The sequence below is a fragment of the Podarcis raffonei genome, chromosome 2 (assembly GCF_027172205.1).
Source record: "Podarcis raffonei isolate rPodRaf1 chromosome 2, rPodRaf1.pri, whole genome shotgun sequence".
Classification (NCBI taxonomy): domain Eukaryota; kingdom Metazoa; phylum Chordata; class Lepidosauria; order Squamata; family Lacertidae; genus Podarcis; species Podarcis raffonei.
In genome coordinates, this window is record NC_070603.1 from 21857986 (window position 1) to 21878620 (window position 20635).

Here is a 20635-nt window from a genome sequence, read left to right on the forward strand (position 1 = left end):
TTATCTACTTGCACTTTGACGTGCTTTCAAACTGCTAGGTTGGCAGGAGCAGAGACCAAGCAACAGGAGCTCACCGCGTCGCAGGGATTCAAACCGCCGACCTTCTGATCGGCAAGTCCTAGGCTCTGTGGTTTAACGCACAGCGCCACCTGTGTCCTGTCCCTTCCTACTCACCATAGTTATAAATCATTAGATGGTCCTTTGTATAAGGGTGTGCATGCTAATGACCCAAATCCTGAAAGACCTACATTGGCTCCCAGTACATTTTCAAGCACAATTCAAAGTGTTGGTGCTGACCTTTAAAGCCTGAAATGGCCTCTCGGCCCAGTATACCTGAAGGTGCATCTCCATCTCCATCGTTCAGCCTGGACACTGAGGCAGGGGCGGTCCGAGGGGGGCTGGGAGGCAGTCCACCCTATTTATCTACTTGCACTTTGACATGCTTTCGAACTGCTAGGTTGGCAGGAGCAGGGACCGAGCAACGGGAGCTCACCCCGTTGCCCTTCTGATCAGCAAGCCCTAGGCTCTGTGGTTTAACCCACAGCGCCACATGCGTCCCATTCATTCCTTAGTGCCGTACAATTGCCTATCGATCAAATTCATTCTGTTTATGTTAGGTCACTTTTTACCTAGCCCAGTCAATAACCCAAGTTGCATTTTGTGCTAGCTGCAGCTTCTAGACCAGCTTCTGGGGGCAGCCCCACATAGGGTGCATTGCAGTAATCCAATCTAGAGGCTACAATAGTCCACAGTCTATCTCAGTCCATGAATGGCTGTAGCTGTCTTGCCAGTCAGATCTGGGAAAATGACTTATATAAAGGTTGTACGAACCATATTCTAAGGAGGAATTCGTATAGAGTCTGGGATAAATATAAAAATCTGTTGGAAAGGAAAACAACTTTATGGCTATCTGCTATTAAGGCTATTACAATTAAGAGAGTTAATATGGATAGACAGTGGGCAACTTACAGGGAATTGCTATAGTATACAATGGGGGAACCTAAACTGAAATCAGTGGAAAGTGTAAGGAGCCATTTCACAGACTGGCTACAATATCATCAGTTACATGAAATGTTTAAAATAGACAGGAAAAATATTTTTTTGGACCAAAGATCACAATTTGAAAAATAACTTCTACAAAAGAAACTTTTGTCTAAAATGTACAATCTGTTCTTAGATTGGGAAAGAAAAGATGAGCTTGTCAAGGCCTCTATGAAACATTGGGCAATAGATACAGCACATAATATAGATTTTAATCTCTGGGGGAGAACTTTGGGAAAGTGTTCTGAAGTTTACAGCATGTTATTTCTTGAAGGAGAACTACCTGAAAATGAAATACAGGTGGTATCTAACTCCCAAGTAGACTTGCTAAGATGTATAAGACTGAATCTGATAAGTGCTGGAGATGCAATGAGATCTAGGGTACATTCTGTCATATGTGGTGGACCTGTAAAAGGGTAAAAGAGAACAGTGGTACCTCCGGTTGCGAACTTAATCCATTCCGGAGGTCTGTTAGTAACTGGAAACCACTCGTAACATGAGGCGCGCTTTTCCTAATTGCGCCTCCCACTGCTGCCGCACCGCCGGAACGCAATTTCCGCTCACATCCCAGGGCAAAGTTCGCAAGAAGGGGCATTTACTTCCAGGTTAGTGGAGCGCGTAACCCAAATAATTCATAAGGGGGACAGTTCGCAACATGCGGTAGCACTGTATTGGGAAATAATTCATAGTTAACTGAAAAAAAATGTTTTAAAGTACCTTTCCAAAAAAACCCAAACAACACCAGAGTGCTTTTTGTTGGGGATAATTCAGATGGAAATTCCCAGGTGTCAAAAAGGGTTATTTATGTATGCCACTACTGCGGCCCGTGTTTTGTTAGCCCAAAAATGGAAAACAAAGTCCCAACTAAAGAAGAATGGAGACTTAAGCTGATATTCCAACATATAGAATAAGTGAACCAGAAGAACATATGTTTAAAGAAAATTGAAAATGTTTATTGAATATAGGGGGGGGAATATTGTACATATGAAAACACTGGCAGCAATAAGATAAATTCAACAGGGCAAATAAGTTTTGATGGATGCAATAATGGAATACTGAATGGTTTAGTTTATATAAAATATGCAGGGATTTATGTTACGCAAAATGAACCACGGAAAGAGAAGAAGGGAAGTCGCTGTTATTTTTAGGTTGTTTAAATGAATACAGTGGTACCTCTGGTTACAAACTTAATTCGTTCTGGAGGTCTGTTCTTAACCTGAAACTGTTCTTAACCTGAGGTACCACTTTAGCTAATGGGGCCTCCCGCTGCCGCTGCACGATTTCTGTTCTCATCCTGAGGTGAAGTTCTTAACCCGAGGTACTACTTCCGGGTTAGCAGAGTTTGTAACCCGAAGTGTTTGTAACCTGAGGTGCCACTGTATTCTAAAATGTAAAACAGAAAATTTAATAAACAATTATGGGGGTGGGGAAGGAAAAGGCCTTCCTCGCCACTGAGGTCATCTAGGAGCACCCTCAGCCTGTGAACCTGTTCCGTCAGAGGGAGTAGTGTGTCGCTCAAAGCAGCCCGTGGACCAAATGATCCAAACTGGCCAACTGCCCACCCACAGCGCTTCCACCTTGGCAGGATTCAGACCCTGTTGCTGGCCATCACGCAGCCCACCTCTGAGTCTAGGCACTGGTCCAGACCTCACATGACCTCTCTCGATTCGGATGTGGCAAAGAAATTTATTCCTACTCCTTATTTACTTGCCCCTGTGATCTGAGTTTGTTGAATCGTTAAACCTCCTATTTGTGGCCAAACGTTTTCAAATTGATTTACTAAAAAAAAAGCCAATTAAGATTACAGGAATTCATTCATTTCCTGCCCAACCCCTACACCCCCACCCGCAAAATCTCCCACCCTTCCTTCCTTAACTTCCCCCCTTCTCCAGTGACACAATGCTTTTGCACTGGTGGTTATGCCCTCCCCTTGTTTTCCTCAAGTTTCTCCTGATTCAGCCTTGTGTCAATGTTCTGCTCTCACTACTTCTTCTCCAGTGTCTTCCAATAACTCTTCATCCTCACCACCTCCATCTAAATTTTCTATCCACTTTGCATTGGCAGCTTCAGATCTTTTCAGCGGTGGCCATGTCTTGTGGGCTGTCTCCACCATCACTCTTAATTTGGTGTGTGATAATTACTTTGAATGGGTAGCCCCACCAATAGGAGATACAGTGGTACCTTGGTTTACAAACGTAATCCATTCCTGAAATCCGTTCTTAAACCAAAGCGTTCTTAAACCAAGGCGTGCTTTCCCATAGCAGCGTGGGACTCAATTTACAAATGGAACACACTCAACAGGAAGCGGAACATGTTCTGCTTCCAAGGCAAAGTTCACAAAGCAAAACACCTACTTCCGGGTTTGCAGCATTCTTAATCCTAGTTGTTCATAAACTAAGCTACTATACAGTGGTACCTCGGGTTACATACGCTTCAGGTTACAGACTTCACTAACCCAGAAATAGTGCTTCAGGTTAAGAACTTTGCTTCAGGATGAGAACAGAAATCGTGCTCCGGTGGCGTGGTGGCAGCAGGAGGCCCCATTAGCTAAAGTGATGCTTCATGTTAAGAACAGTTTCAGGTTAAGTACGGACCTCCGGAACGAATTAAGTACTTAACCCGAGGTACCACTGTACCCTCCCTTGAAATATCCATTACGCACTTGTAGTTTGCTTAGCATTTTCCACACTCAAACTCTCACATAATTGGATCTGATCTCTGCCATAGTGTACACATCCCATCTGACACATTGTTTAAAATGGTATCTTTTGTCCAGCTTCAGATGAACAGTTCATTTGCATTACATCTGGAATTTATTGGACAAACCTGGAATACTTTAGCTGAAAGCAGTGTCTGGGTGGAAATCGGCTAAATGTCTAGGAAAATCTGGACCTATGGCAACTGATGTCAGCAGTGTTATTTTTGCCTATTTTCCTAAAAAAAACTTTTAAAATTTTTAAACATTTTAAAAACAATAAATTTTATTTTTGAATTTTCTATTTTACATTATCAAACAAATTAAATACATAGACATATAACCCCTTTTGACTTCCTCCCCCCATGTGGATTTTAATATAATGATTTCCCCCTCTGCACCTCTTTCATAACTCCATTCTCATAAATCCTTTGTCAATCCATAGTTCTAATTTTTACTACAAGTTTTATGTCAATCCTACCAATGTACGTAATTGTTTACAATTGCTTTTCAAATAGATTATAAGACCCCCCTTCCAATTTCTTTGTATTTTTGCAAAAAAAAAAACAACTCAACAACTTTTCTGTCTAGATTTTCAACATTTTGAAATATGGCAACCCAGTGCTTTTTTCTGGGGGTATGCATACCCCTAAACATTTTGTGAATCTTTGTACTTTTGTCCATTTACTGTATTTATTTTCCCTGATTTGAACTATAAAATGGTAATTTTCTTGGGTCAAAATGAGAGTACTCCTAAACATTTTTTAAAAGAAAAATAGCACTGTGGCAACCCTATTATTATGCTCCTCGGTTTGGCCTCCTTTGGGAGTTTCACATAAAGTATAATACTGTACTCTGTTAGCTGTATCTATATTCTCTGTGGGTTTATTAAAGCGCCAGTCACCAGTCACCATTCTATCGTTCTGCCCAGACACTGCGGTCCAGTGCCGAGGGCCTTCTGGCGGTTCCCTCGCTGCGAGAAGCGCAGTTACAGGGAACCAGGCAGAGGGCCTTTTCAGTAGTGGCGCCTGCCCTGTGAAACGCCCTCCCACCAGATGTCAAAGAGAAAAACAACTACCAGACTTTTAGAAGACATCTGAAGGCAGCTCTGTTTAGGGAAGTTTTTAATGTTTAATAGGTTATTGTATTTTAATATTCTGTTGGAAGCCGCCCAGAGTGGCTGGGGAAACCCAGCCAGATGGGCGGGGTATAAATAAATTCTTATTCTTATTCTTATTCTTATTACAAATGTGATCAGTGGTTGGCCTCCACCTTTCGTCAATGCCTTCGTTCCTCAAATTCCCTCCATGAGAAAGTTAAGCTAAGGATCTGCCCTACATCTCCCAGTGAAGACAGAGGCAAGTTATTTGTTCAGCCCAGGGCTGGTCCAAGACTTTTTGGCACCTGAGCCCCACCCCAGCCAGGGAAGAAAGAGCATGTGATGAGCTACATCAGGAACAAGGGAGGAATAAATATATCCACCAGGAAGAGGAGACCACCAGCATCAATGTTTTAAGCATAATGTTCTTCAAATTCTTCTGGAGAACCTGAATTGTCAATTTGCATTTATTTTACCAAAGTGTGGGTCTCTTCTCCCCATTTGGACAAGGCCTCCACTTCCTAAACAAAACCTCCTTTCCTCTTATACCTTCTTTGACTGATCATGAACTACATTAGCATCCTCTGGGCCTTGGTGGTACCTTTCCTGATCAGTGGCATATGTTCTGCCCGAACTCCTATTGCATCCCTTCCAACACTTCTCCGATTAAAATAAAGGTAAAGGTAAAGGTACCCCTGCCCGTACGGGCCAGTCTTGACAGACTCTAGGGTTGTGCGCCCATCTCACTTAAGAGGCCGGGGGCCAGCGCTGTCCGAAGACACTTCCGGGTCACGTGGCCAGCGTGACAAAGCTGCATCTGACGAGCCAGCGCAGCACACGGAAACGCCGTTTACCTTCCCGCCAGTAAGCGGTCCCTATTTATCTACTTGCACCCGGGGGTGCTTTCGAACTGCTAGGTTGGCAGGCACTGGGACCGAGCAACGGGAGCGCACCCCACCGCGGGGATTCGAACCGCCAACCTTTCGATCGGCAAGCCCTAGGTGCTGAGGCTTTTACCCACAGCGCCACCCGCGTCCCGATTAAAATAGGAATGTCCTATTCCATAATAATAATCATTTTATTACTTGCACCCCTCCCATATGACTCTGTTGCCCCAGCCACTCTGGGCGGCTTCTAACATACATAAAACATAATTAAACATTAAAAAACTTCCCTGCCTTCAGATGTATTCTAAAGGTTGTGTAGTTATTTATCTCCTTGGCTCAGGGGTTGCATAACGCCATACCCTCTAATATTTATCCGATGCAAATAGGGATGTCCCCAGACCACGGAGCCATGGGCTTCCCAATCAGAAGGTCAGCGGTTTGAATCCCCGTGACGGGGTGAGCTCCTGTTGCCCGGTCCCTGCTCCTGCCAACCTAGCAGTTTGAAAGCACGTCAAAGTGCAAGTAGATAAATACATAGGTACTGCTCTGGCAGGAAGGTAAACGGCATTTCCATGCACTGCTCTGGTCAGTCATTCTGGCCACATGACCCGGAAGCTGTCTGTGGACAAACGCTGGCTCCTCGGCCAGTAAAGCGAGATGAGCACCACAACCCCAGAGTCGTCCACGACTGGACTTAACGGTCAGGGTCCCTTCACCTTTGAGGAAAAGTGAGACATTCCAGGATCAAATCAGAAACCACTTCTGTAAATTCACGACTATCCCTGGAAAATAGAGACATGTGGAGCGTCTGCTATTGTTGTGGTTTTCCAAACAGCTTGTGGAGAAATCTAATGCTCTTGATTTCCCCATTCAGCTTCCTTTTTACTAAATCCCTCATTTTTGTCTAGTCAAATGTGACTGTTATACTTCCTGGGCAATTATCCCCTCATGAATACATTGAGTTGAACAATGCTTGCATCCCACTGACTGCATCCTAGGGCAGAGTCATTTAGGGTAGAAATTTTACTTCTTTGTCATGCATGGAACACACATCTATCCAATCTCATAGCCTCCAACATTTCTCTGATGAAAATCAGGACATCCTCTTTAATAATAATAATACCTCACCCATTTGACTGGGTTGCCCCAGCCACTCTGGGCGGCTTCTAACATATATATATATATATATATATATATATATATATATATATATATATATAAACTTTAAACAATAAAAAAACTTCGCTATACAGGGCTGCCTTCTCATAAGGGTTGTATAGTTACTGATCTCCTTGGCTTGGGAGTTGCATAACTCCATGCACTCCAACATTTCTCTAATGAAAATAGGGACGACTTAAGGAAAAGCGGGACATTCCAGGATCAAATCAGAAACCAGGATGGCTTCTGTAAATCCAGGACTGTCGCTGGAAAATAGGCTCTGCAGTCTATGTGAAGGAAGGGAAGATGGATGTAAGAAGGAGCAAGCAAAGAGGCAGCTGTTAAAAATATCACCTAACCAGACATAGCCAACCCCACATATGGCTAACTGGAGTCCGTCCAATGATGCTTTTGTATTTATGCAGATACAACTGCTGCAGCAGAAGCTGAAGGAGGCTGCAGTCATTAATGTAATCCATTCCGATTCGCCCTTGCTGGAGTATCCTGCTGTCTGGAAGAAACCACTTGGCAGGAGCTTGCTTTCTCATGCAGAGGCGGCTGAATTCCAAGTTGCAGACTTAGCAACCTGCACCCATCCATTTATTCCACTGCTTGTCGGGGCTAGAACAAGCGCTGCAAAGGACAGACTGGAAGCTTACTGGCAAAGGACAAAAATAAAACAGAACTTGTTTTGACACTCAGAGGAGTCCTGCAGGCCTCATTCCTAACCTACAAACTCATTGATGTTAGGGTACTTTTGTAGCAATACAGAAAAGACTGCTGTACAATCTACAGAGCAGCAGTGTACAGCTCCAAAAGCATATTTTGGAAATGCAGGTTTTAATTCCAGCTCGATCACGGCATTTAATAAGGACTTGTACTTTCTCATTCTAATATGCAACTTCTGTATGTAGTTAGTCATCAGCTTCTAAGACAGCCTTCAGAACCGATCTCAGCACATCTTCTTTGCTCCACTTCCCCACTTTTTCTAGAGTCACCTTTTAGCCATTTTTATTTGATTCACTTTTCTAGGGTGGCTGGTGTCTTTATAGCAACAGGGCATAGCTGGGGAGTTAAATGCTAGCAACTGAGATTTATCCCCCACCTACTCACCAAGATTAAGTTCTGTATCTTGTAGCCCTGGCAGGGCTTACTTTGCCAGCAGAAAGAGCTTGCGTATAGCTTTCTTACCTCCACTGAACAAAACAGGCACGCAAAATAAAACCCATGTGCTACTCTAGTGGGAGGGGAGATGGCACGTTGCCCATGCACCTCCTTATGAAACAGCCAGGGCCGTCTTGCCCATAGGCGCTAGGGGTGCGGGGCACCCAGGTGCCAGGCTCTCAGGGGAGTAACCAAACAAACCCCTGTGTGGCAAAGAGAACGTCAGCAATGTCTAGGCAACACGATGTAATAGACAATCTTTACAGAATTGCTTCAAACCGTAACAAGTACAAAATGAAATCTTTAGTCTCAAAGTCTGAAAATCTTTAAATGAAGCGAGGTGCCAAACTTTGTACGATGAAAGACAAGCTGTGAAGTTTTGTGTATTCAGCAATTATGAAGTCCAACACTGAACAGTGATTCCGGATATTGACTACTGTTTCGTAGAATTCTTTGTCAGCATGGTTGGAGGATATAGAATTGCTTCATAAACTGAAAATAAAATTTTACAGACGATCATATTTGCTCCAGTGTGCTCTAGTGGTGAAATGTTAGAACCATGAAAAAGGTGATCAAAATATCACAAGCCTTAAAGGTAAAGGTAAAGGTACCCCTGCCCGTATGGGCCAGTCGTGTCCGACTCTAGGGTTGTGCGCTCATCTCACTTAAGAGGCCGGGGGCCAGCGCTGTCCAGAGACACTTCCGGGTCACGTGGCCAGCGTGACGAAGCTGCTCTGGCGAGCCAGCACCAGCGCAGCACACGGAAACGCTGTTTACCTTCCCGCTATAAAGCGGTACCTATTTATCTACTTGCACTTAAGGGTGCTTTCGAACTGCTAGGTGGACAGGAGCTGGGACCGAAAGACGGGAGCTCACCCCACCGCGGGGATTCGAACCGCCGACCATGCGATCGGCAAGTCCTAGGCGCTGAGGTTTTACCCACAGCGCCACCCGTGTCCCTATCACAAACCTTACCACCACCCAAATGCTGCAAAACCGGCGTGTCTAGATATAATGAGATTCAAATTTGCCCTTTCACGTTGTAGCGCTTTCACGTTGTAGCACCTCGTTCCAATTTAATAAAGATTGCAGTGAAGGCCAAGCAATCTGTTTGCAGACCTTCTGGTGCATTTCGTTACAAAGGCAATGCTTACAAATCCATAAAGCCACATAATGTAAAGAACAGTCAAGAATATCTATGGGGCTTGTTGCATTGGGGGTGGTCAATCTTAGTAACCAGACAAAAGTTAAGGAGAACATGGACTAAGGTCAAAGGTCCATCAGCAAACTCCTATTTCTCTTTGCTAGTCAATATATAGTGGTACCTCGGGTTAAGAACGTAATTTGTTCCGGAGGCCCGTTCTTAACCTGAAACTGTTCTTAACCTGAAGCACCACTTTAGCTAATGGGGCCTCCCGCTGCCGCTGTGCTGCCGCTGCTCAATTTCTGTTCTCATCCTAAAGCAAAGTTCTTAATCTGAGGTAATATTTCTGGGTTAGCAGAGTCTGTAACCTGAGATACCACTGTAATTTCTTTGATACCATTTTAAAGATGTTACTTTGAAGCAGGCCAGAGGAATCTTGTTGATGCAATGGCCAAGTTTCTCAGTATCAAATCCGTAAGCAGGAAAGTGGAGTCATGCGCCTCAGCAGGAAAAAAGATTTTGCAACAGAATTGCTAAAGTGCTGCAAATATATAGGTCAGTGCCCTTGCATGCTTCAGTGCACAGCAAATGCCTGTGTTGTCCTGGTGCAAAGACATTCAAGCTTTGCCAACCCTAAGAGCCTGGCCAGTCCAGCTATACTCATTCAAAAAGCATGTTCTCAGCTGACATCATCTGTAGCAAGACCTAGTCCTACAAACCCTTTATGCAACTCTAAAGGACAGGGCACAGACACATGGTCTCCAATGCTGAATCTTGGACCCAGGCCTACAACTCAGAAGGACAGGGCACGGTTTGTTTTATAAAGAAAGGAACAAGACTGCTTTCAACCAAATGTTTATTTTTAATGAGTCTAACACAATGGGCAGCAGAAGGCATCCAGAAGGAGACAGGAGCGAGAAGTAGAAAACAAACGGATACAAAGAGAAATCAGTATTCTTCGCCCTCGTCATCCCCATCGGCACTGTCTGCCCCAACCTCCTCGTAATCCTTCTCCAGGGCAGCCATGTCCTCCCGGGCCTCCGAGAACTCGCCTTCCTCCATCCCTTCCCCAACGTACCAGTGGACAAAGGCACGCTTGGCATACATCAGGTCAAACTTGTGGTCCAGGCGAGCCCAGGCCTCAGCAATGGCTGTGGTGTTGCTCAGCATGCAGACGGCACGCTGCACTTTGGCCAGGTCGCCCCCGGGGACCACCGTGGGGGGCTGGTAGTTGATACCAACCTTGAAACCGGTGGGGCACCAGTCCACAAACTGGATGCTACGTTTGGTCTTGATGGTGGCAATAGCAGCGTTGACATCTTTGGGAACAACGTCCCCACGGTACAACAGGCAGCAGGCCATGTATTTACCGTGACGAGGGTCACATTTCACCATCTGGTTGGCCGGCTCAAAGCAAGCGTTGGTGATCTCTGCTACCGTCAGCTGTTCATGGTAAGCTTTCTCGGCAGAGATGACTGGGGCATAGGTGGCCAGGGGGAAGTGGATTCGGGGATAGGGCACCAGATTGGTCTGGAATTCTGTGAGGTCTACATTCAGGGCACCATCAAATCGCAGGGAGGCTGTGATGGAGGACACAATCTGGCTGATAAGGCGGTTGAGGTTGGTGTAAGTGGGGCGCTCAATGTCAAGATTCCTGCGGCAAATGTCATAGATGGCCTCGTTGTCTACCATGAAGGCGCAGTCGGAGTGCTCCAGGGTGGTGTGGGTGGTCAGGATGGAGTTGTAGGGCTCGACGACCGCTGTGGAGACTTGGGGGGCTGGGTAGATGGAGAACTCCAGCTTGGACTTCTTGCCGTAGTCAACGGACAGGCGCTCCATCAGCAAAGAGGTGAACCCAGAGCCGGTGCCCCCACCAAAGCTGTGGAAGACCAGGAAGCCCTGGAGACCTGTGCATTGGTCGGCCTGTTGGAAAGAGACAGGTTTTAAAAGACCCCAGCTCAAAAGTTTAATTCAGCTTGAACATAAAGTGAAACCTGCAACAAAACATTGCAGTGGGAGGAGTGGGGGGGTGTTTCAGGATCCCCCCTTTGCTATTCCATTCCCCTCTTCCCTCTGATTTTGCATTTTCTCATCATTCTACCATCTAGCATTCTATGGACTCTAAGTACACTCAGTCCTCACTTATTGTGTTGTTTTTATGACATTAACTGCTCTGAGCCCGGCTTCAGCTGGGGAGGGTGGGATACAAATAAATTATTATTAGTATTAGTATTAGTATTAGTTTTGGAGGGTCCACATTTGTTCTTTTTTAAAAGGGTTTTGTCTATTCCCGCAAAGCTGGCCATTCCCTCTTGACACGGGCAGTGCTTTTTCTTGCTACAACCATGCTCAGAGCCAGAACAGAGGAAACAAAAAGGAACGTATTAAAGAAATGTCCTTTCTCCATTTATAATGGGTGTTTTTGTGAAATGTCTTTCCTGTTGTGTTTAGTAGCCCCTGAATACTTCCTTCCCCCAGTGCCATGGGCAGCAGACATCAACTCACCAGTTTGCGTATCCTGTCGAGGACCAGGTCAATGATCTCCTTGCCAATGGTGTAGTGGCCCCTGGCATAATTGTTGGCAGCATCCTCCTTGCCAGTGATGAGCTGCTCGGGGTGGAAGAGCTGGCGGTAGGTGCCAGTGCGCACCTCATCTGTGGAGAGAAGCGATCCTGAATGAAATGGTATTTAAGACCATCTGCCCTTGGGGAATCATATCCGTTGTACACCAGGACAAACACATGTCTAAGGCTTCTGAGGAGATTTGGGCGGCATGCCCATCATATAGGTAAAGCACATGACTTCTCCCAAGGAATCCTGGGAACTGTAGTTTGTCAAGGGTGCTGGGGATGTTGGCTCTGTGAGGGGGAAACTACAGCTGCTATGATTCTTGTGGGTGGGGAAGAGAATGGGCTTTAAATACATGGTAATTTAAATGTCTCCACCCCCATCGTTCAGCCCAGACACTGAGGTCCAGCTCCGAGGGCCTTCTGGCAGTTCCCTTGCTGCGAGAAGTGAGGTTACAGGGAACCAGGCAGAGGGCCTTCTCGGTAGTGGCACCCGCCCTGTGGAATGCCCTCCCATCAGATGCCAAGGAAATAAACAACTATCTGACTTTTAGAAGACATCTGAAGGCAGCCCTGTTTAGGGAAGTTTTTAATGTTTGATCTTTCATTGTGTTTTTAATATGCTGTTGGAAGCTGCCCTGAGTGGCTGGGGAGGCCCGACCAGATGGGCGGGGTATAAGTAATAAATTATTATTATTATTATTATTATTATTATTATTATTATTATTATTAGACATCCCTATTTTCGAATCCTCGCGACGGGGTGAGCTCCCGTTGCTCGGTCCCTGCTCCTGCCAACCTAGCAGTTCGAAGTGTCAAACTGCAAGTAGATAAATAGCTACCGCTCCGACGGGAAGGTAAACAGCGTTTCCGTGCGCTGCTCTGGTTTGCAGAAGCAGCTTAGCCACGCTGGCCACATGACCCGGAAGCTGTACACCGGCTCCCTCGGCCAATAAAGTGAGATGAGCGCTGCAACCCCAGAGTCAGTTGTGACCGGACCTAATGGTCAGGGGTCCCTTTACCTTTTTACCTTTATTTTCACTGGAGAAATGTTGAAGGGTATGTAAGCTACAGCCCCACCTGTAGCCTGTCTTGTTCGTATGCTCACCAATCACAGTTGGCTCCAAGTCTATGAACACGGCCCTGGGCACGTGCTTGCCAGCTCCCGTCTCACTGAAGAAAGTGTTGAAGGAGTCGTCTCCTCCCCCAATGGTCTTGTCACTGGGCATCTGCCCATCAGGCTGGATGCCGTGTTCAAGACAGTAGAGCTCCCAGCAGGCATTGCCAATCTGGACTCCGGCTTGGCCAACGTGGACAGAGATGCACTCGCGCTGTGAAAAGAAGCAGCTATAGTAGTAGCTCCAGCAGAAACACAGCTCTCAGGGAGGTTTCGGCTGAAGGACCGGTCACCGCTTGACAATTTCCCCACGTGTCAATCAATTACCACCCGTTCCCATGCAAATTCAAGTTTGTGAAATTAAGCGTGACCTGTCCTTAGAAAACATTAACCATTCCCCCCTCCCCTCCGTGGGCAAGGTACGCTTCAGCAGCTTAAACTCATGTGCAAGTCAACCTGTAACTACTTATCCACTAATTCACAGGGTGACTTTGGGCTGCTAATTGCAGCAGCCTCGTTTATCTTCTACTTCAGAAGTGGAGGCGTTTGACTTGCCTCCAGAACTGCAGAGATGAAAGAGCAGTTCTCACAAAGGCTCTAGCCACTGTTTCTGAGCAAATCTTTGCCAGTTAGCTGCTTAGTTGGGCTGCCATCTTTCTAAAAGTAAAAACCAGGACATCCCAAAGGTTGTTGAGTTTTGGGGTTTTTTTTACTAAAACACCCACAATCTTGCTTGAGATCCAGGACAAAGCGCCGACCGACATCAATTCCCCCGCCCCCAACATCAATTCCATCTTTGAAATCCCAATAATGTTACAAGTGTAAAATACATTGCAAGTGTCATGTCTTTTGCTACTTGTAATGTGGCAGATATTACGGACAAAATGGAGAGATATAAAATATGGATTATGAAATAATATGCAGTTGAACAGGGGCAATAGGACCCATGGAGGGGAAGATGGAAAATTCTAAATATGGATATGTATTTTATATTGTTATAATTCTATATTTGTAAAACCAAATAAACTTTATTTCAATAAAAGAAGTCCTGATAATGTCCTGGGAAAACCAGACATATGGCAGCCCTGGTTACTAGCACGCTGTTGTGTAATTTTCATGCAACAGAACAGTCCATTCATAAACCCCTATCATTAAGGAAGTCTTCTTGCCCCTTTAGAATTGAAATGCATGTTATTAGAAACATGATGACTTACTGATGACTTGTAGAATATTCTGAAGACTCGACAGCACGAAAGCAAAGGCAGCCACAGTTCATTGACTTAGAAACAGGATATGTGAAAAATACACTCCTCTTTTAATAAGTGAGATGTTGATATTTGGAGTTCTTTTCAGCAGGGTTGCCATATTTCAAAACAGAGCTTCTTCTTTTTTTTAAACTCCCAAAGTTGTTGAGTTTTTCCCCCACAAGATCCTGGACAAAGCACCACATTTTGGAAATTCTCCCTGGAAATATGGCAGCCCTATTTTCAGAAGAGTGACGTTCTCACTTCATGCTTCTGTTTGACCATTGGTAATAGAGACACGTGACAGCTTTTGCAGCTAACAGCACCTGCCAATCTGAAGAGAACTCAAAATGGAATTCCTACAGCTTCCACTGATATGCCTTGCCTTTCACCTTTGAAACAGGAATAATAATAATAATAATAATAATAATAATAATAATAATAATAATAATTTATTATTTGTACCCCGCCCATCTGGCTGGGTTTCCGCAGCCACTCTGGGCGGCTTCCACAGGGACCAAAAATACACTAAAATGTCACACATTAAAAACTTCCCTGAACAGGGCTGTCTTAAGATGTCTTCTGAATGTCAGGTAGTTGTTTATTGCTTTGACATCTGATGGAGGTGGAGACGCTCCTTCAGGTATACTGGGCCGAGGCCGTTTAGGGCTTTAAAGGTCAACACCAACACTTTGAATTGTGCTCGGAAACGTACTGGGAGCCAATGTAGGTCTTTCAAGTGTTATATGGTCTCGGCGGCTGCTCCCAGTCACCAGTCTAGCTGCCGCATTCTGGATTAGTTGTAGTTTCTGGGTCACCTTCAAAGGTAGCCCCACATAGAGCGCATTGCAGTAGTCCAAGCGAGAGGTAACCAGAGCATGCACCACTCTGGTGAGACGGTCCGTGGACAGGTAGGGTCTCAGCCTGCGTACCAAATGGAGTTGGTAGACAGCTGCCCTGGATACAGAATTGACCTGTACCTCCATGGACAGCTGTGAGTCCAAAATGACTCCCAGGCTGCGCACCTGGTCCTTCAGGGGCACAGTTACCCCATTCAGGACCAGGGAGTCCTCCACACCAGCCCGCCCCCTGTCCCCCAAAAACAGTACTTCTGTCTTGTGAGGATTCAACCTCAATGGAAGACTTCCCCATCTCCACAAACATTCCAGATTAAAATGTTGTCCCTTTCTTGGTGCCTGAATAGCAGTCTACTGGATGGGCAATGTTAGCAGTGCTCATTCCAAGTATTCTTTAATCCTCAAATCTGGAGTTCTTCACCATACAGACTTGCAGTATAAATATTCAGAGGAATTGGTTAGGGTGAATTTCATTTCTGAAGGCCATTTTGAAATCATTAATCCTATTTAGAGGTTTAAATGGGCAGCACAACTTCAATGAGCTCAGCAGTTTCTAAAAAAATTTTTTAGCAAAATGTATCTGCCACTTGACTTTTAAAAGAAACACATCAAATTCGTTCATAGAAGCTCAAAGCAGTTTACACAGCTGGCCTTTGTGTTTAGGGGTAAGTATGCCCCAATTAATCCTATATTTGGTCTTTCAAGGGAAAGGTACAAACCTCAAGACGACCAGCGGTGAAGTTTTTGCAACAGATTGTTTAAAAGAAAAAGAACTTATCAGAGGCATTCTGTGCTTTTGCTGAAGACAAGAATTTCAAGGCTATACTAACCCTTATCCTGGAATCCTTTTCGCTTAATAATCCCATGTAAATATGCACAAGATGGCAGTTTTAACTCCAGAGGAATGCAGTGGACGTCACTCAAGGAGACATTAAGTAGGATTGTGTAGCCAGTGTGAGAAACAAGACGGATAGGTCAGAGGAAATTCAACTATGGTAGCAATTTGTGAATTGTTCATGCAAAGCAGAACATGTTTTGCATTCTGTCCTTGTTTGAAGACAATGTGCCTCTATTTCCTGGCCTTAAAAGCTTAGAAGGTTCATAAGTAATGTTCTAGCCCATGGGTAGGCAAATTAAGGCCCGGGGGCCGGATCTGGCCCAATCACCTTCTAAATCTGGCCCGCAGATAGTCCGGGAATCAGCGTGTTTTTACATGAGTAGAATGTGTGCTTTTATTTAAAATGCATCGCTGGGTTTTTTGTGGGGCATAGGAATTCGTTCTTTTCTCACCCAAAATATACTCCAGCCCCCCACAAGGTCTGAGGGACAGTGGACTGGCCCCCTGCTGAAAAAGTTTGCTGGCCCCTGTTCTAGCCAGTACAGTGGTACCTCGGGTTAAGTACTTAATTCGTTCCAGAGGTCCGTTCTTAACCTGAAACTGTTCTTAACCTGAAGCACCACTTTAGCTAATGGGGCCTCCCGCTGTTGCCGCACCTCCGGAGCATGATTTCTGTTCTCATCCTGAAGCAAAGTTCTTAACCTGAGGTACTATTTCTGGGTTAGCGGAGTCTGTAACCTGAAGCGTATGTAACCTGAGGTACCACTGTAATGCATATGGAGAGTCTGTACTTATTGAAGGTACTCTGTCCATTATAATCTGTCTCCCTGCCTGATATTCTTCAACTAGGCTGGTGCTGCTTAAGGAGGAACAAGATGTTTGCATTTATATATCAAGCTTCCATTTAGTAGGCATTTTCTTGTAGAAAAGACTGGTCAAGGGAACAAGCAGTGCCTGGAAGCATGAAACCTAATACAGTGGTACCTCGGTTGATGAACTTAATCTGTTCTGGAAGTCCATTCATAAACCAAAGTGTTCTTAAACCGAGGCGAGCTTTCCCTACTGAGGCATCCCGCCACCGGTGCCCTTCCACCGTTCGGCTTCCATGGCAAAGTTCGCTAACTGGAACACTTACAGTGTTACCTCAGGTTACAGACACCTCAGGTTACAAACACTTCAGGTTACAGACTCCACTAACCCAGAAGTAGGTTAAGAACTTTGCTTCAGGATAAGAACAGAAATCGGGCGGCGGCAGCAGGAGGCCCCATTAGCTAAAGTGGTACCTCAGGTTAAGAACAGTTTCAGGTTAAGAACAGACCTCCAGAATGAATTAAGTTCGTAACCAAAGGTACCACTGTACTTCCGGTTTTGCAGAAGATACCCGACTGTAACAGCCAGAATGCAGGCCCCGTGCTCAGAGCTCTTCCCTTGATAAAAAAAATAGACAAGGCCTGGATATTATAGGGGAGCCTGAGTTCAAGGGAGTCGTGGTTCCTAGTCTGTAATGCTTGCTTCCTCAGGAGTGCCCATCTAATCTAGATGCTAATGGGTAGATTTTCAAAACCAACTATTTTGAATTCCTGACTAGATTAGGCTTGCTGTAGCTGGTTGTTTGTCATGGAGGCAGTATTCAACAACAGCTGAAAACAGAAGAGAAGGCTACCCACACGACAGATCCAAGGCGGGGCGGGGCTTACCTGCCCCCACCCCGAATATTTTATTGAAGTTGGCATCCCTGGTGCAGACGTATATAAACTTTATGAAGTAAATAAATCACTACTTGCTGAGCAGCCTCATACATTTTTTATTGACGCTGCAACTGCATCTTGAGTGCTTTACTACATCCCTTTTCGATTATAAAAATTCTACCTTCCATTGTCCTTCCTTGACTCTGGCTGTACGTGCCACACCTTCCAGCACATGTTAAAAGAAGTTTCGCCCTTTTCACCAGCAGCTGGGCATTATGCAATGCCGCAGAAAGCCCCTTATAATAAAAATTTATTATTTGTACCCCGCCCATCTGGCTGGGTTTCCCCAGCCACTCTGGGCGGCTTCCAACAAAGATTAAAAATACATCAAAATGTCACACATTAAAAGCTTCCCTGAACAGGGGTGCCTTCAGATGTTTTCTAAATGTCAGGTAGTTTGACATCTTTGACATCTGATGGGAGGGTGTTCCACAGGGTGGGCGCCACTACCGAGAAGGCCCTCTGCTTGGTTCCCTGTAGCTTTGCTTCTCGCAGTGAGGGAACCGCCAGAAGGCCCTCGGCACTGGACCTCAGTGTCCGGGCAGAATGATGGGGGTGGAGACGCTCCTTCAGGTATACTGAGCCGAGGCCGTTTAGGGCATCTCTTTGCAAGAGCAGCTGGCAAGTCCAAACTTGGCTACTTTTGCTTTCAAGATGCTACCCAAGCCCAAAGGAGCTTGCCTTTTAAGTCTTACCCAAACAGCTTAGGCTGGCACTTTTGCAATGGGCATTTGGAAACGGAGCGGTTTTTAGAGAGCTGTGATTTGGAGAAGCTCTCTGGTTCACAGCACTTCCTTCTTTTAACCAATAGCCAAAATAAGCAAGCACAAGTTCGGTTCTTCGACAGGCCCCTTCCACCACATTCTCTGCACCCTGCTTGTGTAGATCTTTTGAACCCTGCTGCGTTAAGCATCTTAGCATGCTGTGTCCAAAGTCAAGAAGGGAGATGGTGCCAGGAAACTGTCATTCTGAGCTTAAGAGGGTCACGTCCTGCCGCTGAGCATTGCAAAAGCAAGATAACCGCGCAGTCTGGAGGATTTTGGAAAGAGCTTATTGCAGATCCACGGAGACCCATTTCTCAGAATGAATAAAGGGAGGTTTCTAGCAACCCCTCCCTGTTTCTCGCACATACTATTATCCTCCTGGGCCTGTCTTGTTGCTCCTTGACTACCCATGAATCCTGCTTCTGGCTTATCTCCTACCAGGCTCTACAGAGCTGCAAGAGAGCAACAAATACGCTCCAAGCCCTCTCCCCCAGAATTATCATTATCCAGCGCCTGACTCAGCCAGAGAAGGCACCTCATGTCAGCTAAATCGAGATTCAGAAAAGTTCCCCAGAGCCGGGTTCGCCCATTGGGTGGGAGTGGATGTCTATTATTATTATATTATTATTATTATTATACACGAGGAAGCTGGCAACAGAGCTGCGCATCCTGCCCACATATCTAAACCTCAGCGCATTATTTTGCTCACCCCACCCCTGGCGTGCGGAAAGAGCCTGGATGCGGCTCCTCAAGACATCAGCCCAGCAGACACGTGTGCGCGTTACGATCCCCACGTCCTACACGCAAGTGCTCATCCCTCGATTTTTTTTTTGTTTTCCTAAGCGCTGGGCCCCATCGCAGGAGTCAGAGAAAAGCTCCAGCGCAGCCGATGGGGCCAGGGGCCATCTCCCGAGGGGAAGGGAAGGGCGACTGGATGCCACACCTCCCCATTCACACGAGATCTCAACCTGGCGCCCTTCAGCCGCACCCATGACCGGCTTAACCGCTACACACGTGTTCCGGGAGACCCAGCTGGCTGCCAACACGCGCAGGACACGGTGCCAACGCCCTGGGGTGCCCGAGCACCCACAAAATTGCCCACGAAGGGGCCAGGCACCCACATATTTCGGGGCCAGGGCTGTGCACGCTGCATGGCACCCACGGGCCCAGCTGACACTCCCGGGACACAGTTCTGCGCGCCTTCCCAAGACCCACGAGGAAACACGCATTGCGCTTTAACCAGCCTTGTTTTCCCTTTCCCAAGGCACCAAAATCCCCAGAACCGAAGCCGAGGTGAGGCTACAGGAGCATCCGACCCACGACTTACCATGTTTCCCGGCAGGCAGGATAGAGACCAAACAGATAAAGGAGAAAGAGAAGGCTGAGAAACGGGATGAGCTCCGCCTTCCTCACGAATCGACCCGTTCAGGGAGTCGCCAGTGAGCAAAAACTTCTTCCCAACTTCAGCACTTTGCCGGGGGCGGGGGGGGGGGCTTTTACTTTTATAAGGCGTGAGTGACGTAGGCGACGGGGGCGGGGCTTCGTGGATGGAACAGAAGGGGGGAGAGGGAGGCGCACCGCCCCCGCTCTGACCCCTGATTGGCACGTTCGAATTTCCCGAAAGGGGAAGGCGGGGGCGAGCGAGCTCAGAATTCGAACCCAGAGCTTGACCCGAGCTAAAGGTGCTTTCCACCTCCACGAAACAGAGTTGGGGTGGCAACTTGAATAAAATGTGCGGGGCGGGGGGCAAGCACGTAAGCCCCGCCCCGCGCAATCGATCACAAGACACACACACACCCAATGGCAATGGCCACCAACTTTTTTGGGGGGGTGCTATCCCCCTCAAATAATTTATAGCGGCGGGGGAAGGACCTCAGCCCCACACTTCCCATGCCTGCAAATGAAAGCATGTCTTACTTGAAAGTTCATTCCATCTTAAATAACAGGACTTACTCTCATCTGAGCCAGCTCTTCCTGACTGTGGTTCTTGAGGGATGCGTTGGGCCATGACTGAAGTATTGGACTGAGCACAAAGACTTGATTGTCGTCCTGTACTTCCCACAGATCTTCCTACTATTATCATAAAGCTAAAGGGACCCCTGACCATTAGGTCCAGTCCTGGCCGACTCTGGGGTTGCGGCGCTCATCTCGCTTTATTGGCTGAGGGAGTCGGCATACAGCTTCCGGGTCATGTGGCCAGCATGACTAAGCCGCTTCTGGCGAACCAGAGCAGCACATGGAAACGCTGTTTACCTTCCCGCCGGAGTGGTACCTATTTATCTACTTGCACTGGTGTGCTTTCGAACTGCTAG

At 46.3% G+C, this 20635-nt stretch overlaps 2 protein-coding genes across 2 annotated transcripts in view; one reads left to right on the forward strand and one right to left on the reverse strand.

Annotated features, from left to right (window-relative positions):
- The window catches only part of TUBA1A (tubulin alpha 1a), a 90885-nt gene that overhangs the window by 11808 nt on the left and 58442 nt on the right, over window positions 1–20635 (forward strand). The gene's annotated exons all lie outside the window — the stretch shown is intronic.
- On the reverse strand, window positions 10031–19783 carry LOC128407185 (tubulin alpha-1C chain). Its single transcript, XM_053375246.1, has 4 exons — window positions 19651–19783; window positions 12864–13086; window positions 11694–11842; window positions 10031–11111 (listed from the first exon to the last, which is right to left on the reverse strand). Exons 1-4 carry the CDS (start codon window positions 19651–19653, stop codon window positions 10137–10139), a joined length of 1350 nt encoding a protein of 449 aa, XP_053231221.1. The 5' UTR covers window positions 19654–19783; the 3' UTR covers window positions 10031–10136.

Excerpts from the sequence above, each read along its gene's own strand:
- LOC128407185 (XM_053375246.1), bottom strand. Across the intron at positions 11,843-12,863 it reads CTTGGAGCCAACTGTGATTG|ATGAGGTGCGCACTGGCACC; the intron begins GTGAGCATACGA and ends TTCTCTCCACAG. Across the intron at positions 11,112-11,693 it reads TCGACAGGATACGCAAACTG|GCCGACCAATGCACAGGTCT; the intron begins GTGAGTTGATGT and ends TCTTTCCAACAG.